Source organism: Gossypium hirsutum, chromosome A04 (genome assembly GCF_007990345.1).
Source record: "Gossypium hirsutum isolate 1008001.06 chromosome A04, Gossypium_hirsutum_v2.1, whole genome shotgun sequence".
NCBI lineage: Eukaryota > Viridiplantae > Streptophyta > Magnoliopsida > Malvales > Malvaceae > Gossypium > Gossypium hirsutum.
Window position 1 is genome coordinate 48,021,052 of NC_053427.1, and position 8,053 is coordinate 48,029,104.

At 37.7% G+C, this 8,053-nt stretch overlaps 1 protein-coding gene across 1 annotated transcript; it reads right to left on the minus strand.

Annotated features, from left to right (window-relative positions):
• Window positions 1–443: 443 nt before the first annotated feature.
• LOC107947866 (uncharacterized) lies at window positions 444–1,205 on the minus strand. Its single transcript, XM_016882374.1, has one exon. The coding sequence runs from the start codon at window positions 1,203–1,205 to the stop codon at window positions 444–446; it is 762 nt and encodes a 253-aa protein (XP_016737863.1).
• Between the last annotated feature and the right edge of the window lie 6,848 nt (window positions 1,206–8,053).

The following is an 8,053-nucleotide window of genomic DNA, read 5'->3' on the forward strand; positions in this document are numbered from 1 at the left end:
TTCTGAAACCACTATTTCAACTAGGGTGTAAACCGGACTGTTACATCCTTAATAACATCAGGAGCTGAGGATTCCTCTCTGACACGTATAGCATAAGTTCTCGCCGGGGCTCGAGCCTCTGGTTTTACAGTAGAATCCTTTGCAACAATTCGACTGCCGCTAGCACTTTCGGGATGTTGTGGAGGTATACCTGGGTAGATGGGAGCACTCGATTTCGGGACTAGCGAGACCTCTCTATCAACTCGTTCCCAGTAGTCCCTAAGAATGTGGTCAAGAGAACCACACCCATAGCATGCTCCACTCCTCGTCTGGCACTCTCTAAAGTGGAATTTATTGCAACTGTTACACCTCGGCTTTTGATCTCCCACACTTCCCACACTTGTTGACATAGGAGAAGAAGACTTTGGATTGTGACGCTTAGAGCTTCTTACTCTACTCAAATATCACACCGATGCAGTGGAGCGTTTCTGATGACTTCTCGATTTCTTTGTGGGGAACAAGTGCGACTTATTACTAGATCTCTTACTTGAAACTCGAGCTTCTTTATTTGCTTGCATTCTTTCATTATTTAGCTCTTCGACTTTCTTGGCTCGATCAACTAATGCAACTAATTCCCTTATCTCAAGGATCCAAATTAAAAGCTTAATTTCCTCATTCAGACCTTCTTCGAAGCACTTGCACATTTCTGCCTCCGTTTCGACCCACTTCTTTGCATACTGACTTAGTCTTATGAATTCTCTTTCGTATTCTGACACGGTTCTATTTCCTTGTTTAAGTTCCAGGAGCTCCTTTCGCTTCTGATCTAAAAATCTTTGACTAATATACTTCTTCTTAAATTCTGCTTGAAAGAATTCCCACGTAATACTCTCCCTCGGTGTCACCGAAGATATAGTCTTCCACCAGCGATATACACTGTCCTTTAATAAAGATACCGTGCACTTCAGGCATTTTGCGGGGGTACAAGACAACTCGTCAAGAACTCGCGTGGTATTTTCAAACCAAAACTCAGCATATTCTGGATCATCATCAATCGTGGCCCTAAACTCTTCAGCCCCGTATTTCCTAAGTTTATCCACTAGGGCCTTACAAATTCTCACGAGTGCCATACCTTGTGGAACTTCTTCTTCAAATCGAGCAGGGGGCGGAGGAGGCCGTGGTATATTGGGGTGGTTTCTTAGGCAATCACCAAACCACTCATCTATCATCTTGAAAAAGGCGGCTCACTCCTCTTCCCGTCCCTCAGACATAGCCTTCTACCACTACCAGAAGTAACTTGCTGTACGAAAGCTGGAGCATGGCTCTCAGCTGCCTCGGACTCATCTCGAGCTTGATTGGAAGACATTGCTATATACAAATACAATTGAAATGGTTAGGATATGTCATACTATCATAACTTGTATAATGGCATGTATAGCTACACTCGATACATGCTACGTTAGTCTAAGAATCAACTAAATTGTAGCTCTGATACCACTAAATATAACACCCCTTACCCATACCCGAGACTGGGATAGGATACAAGGCATTACAGAACACATACACAGTCATTCATGCAAAAAGTCAGGCTATTATTTTTTTTAAATAACTTCATTCATACATACACAAACTGTCCTTAATGTAGGCCTACAAGGCCCAAAACAACCATCGAAAAAGGATCGAGACTAAATTAGGAACTTTTAGAAAAGTTTGGGAAATTTTCCTAATACAGAGCCACACGCCTGTGTGAGACAGGGGACACGCCCATGTGCTCTCTACACGCCTGTGTCCTCCGGCCGTGTAACTATCTGACTATGACATCAGCATCAATTTAGTGTCACATGGCCGTATCACACGACCCTGTGGCTAGACTGCGTGATCAATTAAAATTAAGTGAATTTTTCATAAAAATGTGCAGACTTCACACGGCCAGAGTACAGGCCCATGTGGGTAGGCCATGTCCCTCACACGGTCAAGACACATGCCCGTGTCTTAGGCTGTGTGTTTACTACTGAGCATACTTACCTACAAAATTAGTATGCAGGGGACACACGGCAATTCAACACGCCTGTGAGGTATCTAGACACATACCCGTGTGTCTGCCCGCGCGGACCATTTAAAGGTTGTTTTCCAAGCCATTGGTCACCCTTTTACATCCATATACACTCATATACTTCATGGACACTTAACATGGTATATAATTAAACTTAAACAGCCTTGACATGGTTCGTACATGTAAACCTTATTACACTTGTTCAAGTTACACTTCTTGTATTGGGGTTATCATTAGCACATTCCACATTTTATACTTAGGCCATGATGTAACCACATACCATTTTATGCCATAGCCATTCTCAAGTTATTGGGTCTCATTTTACACATCCATTCATGCTAGGCTATGCAATCACATCACAAGAAACATTTAAAATTAAACATGTATATTTAGTAGGGTTACTACCCATTTAAATATGAGCCACATCTCATGGCCGTATACAAAATGAATTAGCATATCTTCACAAGCCATTTCTTTGGCTGACCAAATGACACATATAAAACAACGATCAAAAATCCTATACATGCAATTATATCAAAATAAATGTTTATTTATATCAAAATGAGACTTGTTAATAGTGTGATCAAGGCTACTACTGTCTTTCAGGCTCCACGAGTCCACGAACTCTATAAAATTGGGAAAGTGAAATGGGGTAAGCATTGACACGCTTAGTAAGTCCATATAACAGGAAAGTAAACTTACCGGTTACTTTAACATACAACCACATTAACTAGGCAATCCATCAAGTATAGAATATTTTCCCTAACACATTAACTCAATCATCAAGATTAGACACATAGTAATACATAATAATAAACAATTAGTAGATGAACTCATCATAACAAAATCTCAATTCCACTTTTCATACTAATCCCGTTGAATTTCTCAAAATCTCGATGGATATTCTTTAGTAAACTTATGGCTTACTAAATCATTTATCATCAATTCATATTAGTGACCTTTTCAACGAGCGCTGTAACATCCCGAATTAGGGCCTAGTTAGAACAGTGGTTTTGAGACCACAAATTCGAGATACAAATAATCATTTTTTATGTTGCGAGGTCCATGATATATATGCATCCTTGTGTGAAAATATCGATGAGAAATTTTACCGATAAAGTGTCCAATTGAGTTATTATGACTAAATTGCAATAAGTGAAAAACATGTGTTCTAGGTGATTTAAGGGCTTAATTGTGATGAGATTTGAAATTGGAAGTCCTTATTTGGCAATTAGACCATTATATGCTATTATGGACAAAAATGGACATAGGAGGGATAAAATATCAAAGTTATAATGGAAGGGCATGTTGGTCTATTGGTTAATAGAAGAATTAAAAAGGAAAAATAGTCGAAATTTGTGTCCATCTTTATCCTCCTTGGCCAAATTTCACAGAAAGCCATAACTAGAGTTTCTTTCATATTTTAAGCTCAAAGTAAGTGCATTCTAGCCTCGTTTTTAATGTTCTTTATATTTTTGAAATCCTCATAGCTCGATTTAGCTATTTCTACCTTTAATTTGAGCTAAGGTTCATGTTAAAAAACATACCCATTAATGACATGCTTGTGTTTTGGTGTCTAATGGAAGAATATGAAGGTTTGAGGTGTGATAAACAACTTTTACTAGGTGGTTTTTTGTGAAATTTATAAAAAGGACCTAATTTTAAAAGTTGTAGAAACTATGTGTAAATGTTTGAATAAATGAAAAATCCGGGTTGGTATAAGAGGGAAAATGATTCGTGCTAGGCTTGAATAATGAGAAAAATGGGTACTTTTCATTTTACGAGCCTAGGGGCAATTTTGTAATTTTGTAAAATTTTAGGGGAAAATTGTAATTTTTCCATATCGTGATTAAATGAATAATGCGTGTTTTAAATAAGCTAAATGTGCTATTACATATCAAAAGGGACGAGGGAAAGACCTTGACCGAGGAAAAGGCAAGGTTGTGGGCTAAATCGCAAATTTTCCATATTTTTGCACCAAGGTAAGTTGTGTGTAAGTAATTCAACAACTCCAATATTATGTATTTAATATTTGACATTATATGATACATGTATGTATGCTTTAATAAAATTGACTTGTGATGATCCAATGGAAGTTTAGTGATAGCCCCATGTCTCAGAAGCCCAGGTTACTCAAAGGAATACTTAGGACTTGGATGTCGTGACACTGTGCTAAATGTGACTGTGTAAGACCATGTCGGGGACATGGCATCAGCGATGATATATGTGCCTGTGTAAGACCATGTCTGGGACATGGGATCGATGATGATATGTGTGCCTGTTTAAGACATGCCTAGGACATGGCATCAGGGATGATATATGTGCTAGTGTAAGACCATGTCTGGGACATGGCATCGGTGATGATATATGTGCCTGTGTAAGACCATGTCTGGGACATGGCATCGACGATGATATGTGTTCCTGTGTAAGACCATGTCTGGGACATGTCATCGGTGATAATATGTGTGCCAGTGTATGACCATGTTTGGGACATGGCATTGGCGATGATATGTGGATTTATGTAAGACCATGTTGGGGACATGGCATTGGTGCTTTAATTGGTGTATGACAATCCCGAGCATCCTTTAGTATTCCAGTGGTTCAATGGGCTATTCAAGATGTTGGGTTAAGAAATGGAGTGATATGAGTAAGAGTGTACGGTATAGGTATGTACGTAAACCTCATGAGTATTGAACTCGATTCATGATGGGAAATTTAGAATGGGTAGAAATGAGTAAGATAAGTTTGATGTTTAATGACATTTAATGTCAATTTTGACTACGTTCATGTGTGTAGTATGATATTGTGGTGATAATTGATAATATGTTTAATCCATGAATATCTTGACTTATGTTGTTATTTATTTACATGCAACTTACTAAGCCCTATGCTTTCCCTTCTCTCCTTTCCCTTTTTTTTAGAATCGTTAAGCTAGCTTAGGGATCGTGGATGTTGGAGCTTGAGTCACACTATCAACAAATCTTTTGGGGTATAATTAGTTTACTACGTTTGAGTATGGCATGTATAGGGGACCTAGTATTTTATTATATGTGTCATATTTGTTAGCCAAAGTGATGGCTCCTTTTGGTATATTATTACATTTTGTACATGGCCATGAAATATGACTCAAATTGATTATTGGGTTGAAATCTCTAAATATTGTTACATGCATGAGCTATGTTATTACTTTTGTGGTGTGTGCCAAATGGTTGATAAAATGTGGAATTTATGTTTGATGGATAAATGATGCCAATTGGTATGGTCACTATATTAATAAAGGTAAAGAAATGTATTGAATGAACTTAACAAGTCAAAGAGTCCCAATTAGATAAACTTGATATGAATTTATCATGCATGAGTTAAAGCTAGGGATGTCTAAGTAGGCCTTTTATGCCATGTTAACCACCATTGGCATATCAGTGAGTGTTGAGGTTGTTAAGGGTGACGAGAGGGCTTGGAAAATAGTCGTAAAGTTGTCCACACGAGTGGACACATGGGCATGTGTCTAGGCCGTGTTTGACACACGATCAGCTCCATGGGCGTGTAGTCCAGCCATGTGTCCCCTGCACCCTAGTTTTACAAGTCAATATGCATGGTAGTAAACACACGGGCAGAGACACAGCCGTGTGGAGGACACGACCTTAAGACATGGGTGTGTGCCCAGGCCGTCTGAAGTCTGGACCTTAAATGCGAAAATTAAATTTGCCACATGGCCTAGCACATGGGCGTGCGACTTGGCCGTGTGATATTAAATTCATGCTGACGTTATAAACAGATAGTTACACAGCCTGGGGACACGGGCATGTCAAGGGCACATAGGCGTGTCCTTGTGTCCCTGTTTTAAGAAAATTTTTCTAAAGTTCAGGGTTTAGTCTGAAACAATCCTCGATGTATGTTTTGGGCCTCGTAGGCCCATATAAGGGACGATATGCATGTTCGTGAATAAATTTTAAATTTGAACGAAAGTTTATGGCCCGGTTTTACATAGTATTGTATGTTCAAGTTTGGTAATGCCTCGTATCCTGTCCCAGCGTTGGACACGGGTAAGGGGTGTTACAAGCGCATTCTCATGAACCTAATTTTTTTACAGTGGGATTACTAGTTCAGGCTAAATCCTTGGTAGTATAAACTCATAGAGTAATGTCGGGATTAGCAATCCACGTTAAATTCCCTACAACAACAAATACTCTAATGAGCTTGGATCTGAATTACCAGTCCGGGCTAAATTTAGATCCTAAATCAGATTACCCGTCCGGGCTAAATCCATTTCAAACACATATTCTTTAGGAGGCCAGATCACATAAGAAACACTCGTCCGGGATAGTTCATTCTTACCGTCAATTCATTTTCAAGAATTCCATTGGATACCGTTTTCATTCAATCGGGATATTTATATCCTTTTTAAATCAATACAATCATGTTTCTTGAATTATTATACATTGAATATTAAAATTTATATCACATTCAAGAATATACATTTAAGTATTTTAAAAGTATTACTCCGAGTTACATGAAATTACTTGGAAGATGTTCCCGATTTGGATTTCGGTTATTCCAAAACCTTTTGTTTTCCACAGTCAACCTCCAAAATTGGTCCCTCAGGGTCTATATAAACAAAATAAATTATTATTCTATCTCATTATTCAAATTCAGCCCAAAATTTCATTATTGGGCAAAATGACCACTTTACCCCAAACCTTTCACATTTTTACAATTTGGTCCTAACGCTTGTAAAACGAAATGCATGCATTTTCATGGTTACCCAAGTGTAGCTGAATCTACTCTAAGCTAACGTCAGCCCACATTTTCCTTTATTTCACATTTCTACCACACATTTTGTACCTTTTACAAAAGAGCCCCTTTTTAGTGCTTTCATGAAAAATCATCTAGTAAAAGATGTTTATCTCACATTTAAATTTTATAATCCTCTAAAAATCATCAAGGAACAATCATATCATGCATGGGTCAAATTTCTAACATGAACCCTAGCTTGAAATATGGGTAGAAATGGATAGAGCATGTTATAAGGATCTCAAAAATGTAAAGAACGTTAAAAATGGGGCTAGGAGTCACTTACTATCAAGCTTGAAAATGTCAAAACCGTAGCTTATGAAACCCTTACAAATTTCGGCAGCAACAAGGAAGAAGATGAGTGGATTTTTCTTTGATTTTCCCTTTTTATTTCATTTATTACTAAATGACCAAAATGCCCTTCGTTACTAAACTTTCAATTTTTTCCATCCATGACCATTTTTGTCCAAAAACTTAGAATTTGAGAAAATTACTACTTAAGACCTCCTAGTTAATTATCCAAAGCAATTTCATAAAATTGTTTCTAGAACACAACTTTACAATTTATTCGATTTGATCCTTAATTTTCAATTGGACTCGTTACACCTAGAATTTCTTCATGAAATTTTCACATATGCATGCTTTCATGTCTTAGACCTTAAAATAATCATAAAACAAATATTTTTACGTCAAATTTTGTGGTCCTGAAACCACTATTCCGACTAGGCTCTCATTTGGGATATTACACTATATACAAATAAATGTATTTAAAATTGTTTATTTATGTTTATATACTATTGAATAATGATAAATGGCTTTATGCCTTGAATATGAGATATTTGAGAAATTTTTGAAAAAATTCTGACGTCCGAAAAGCCCCCGTATGAACCCTAGGAATAGTTAAGATACATATGTCATGACATAGGATCTGATATGTGTTTTCGTGTAAGACCACGTTTGGGACGTTGGCATCGACTTATAATTTACGTGTAAGACCACGTCTAGGACGTTGGCATCGTATTTGATTTCGTGTAAGACCCTATCTGGGACAGTGGCATCGATATTTGATTACATGTAAGACCACGTTTGGGACGTTGGCATTGTACGAGCTTTCTGAGCTATCAACGTATCCTTATGAATCCGAACTGTTCAACGGGCATTCAGAGAAAATAGATGATTATGTGAATTTGTATCCGACTCAGGTATGTTTGAATTGTCTACCATGTTTGAGAA

Bases quoted from the DNA above. Each gene is read 5' to 3' on its own strand.
- LOC107947866 (XM_016882374.1), bottom strand. From the start codon at position 1,205: ATGATAGATGAGTGGTTTGGTGATTGCCTAAGAAACCACCCCAATATA.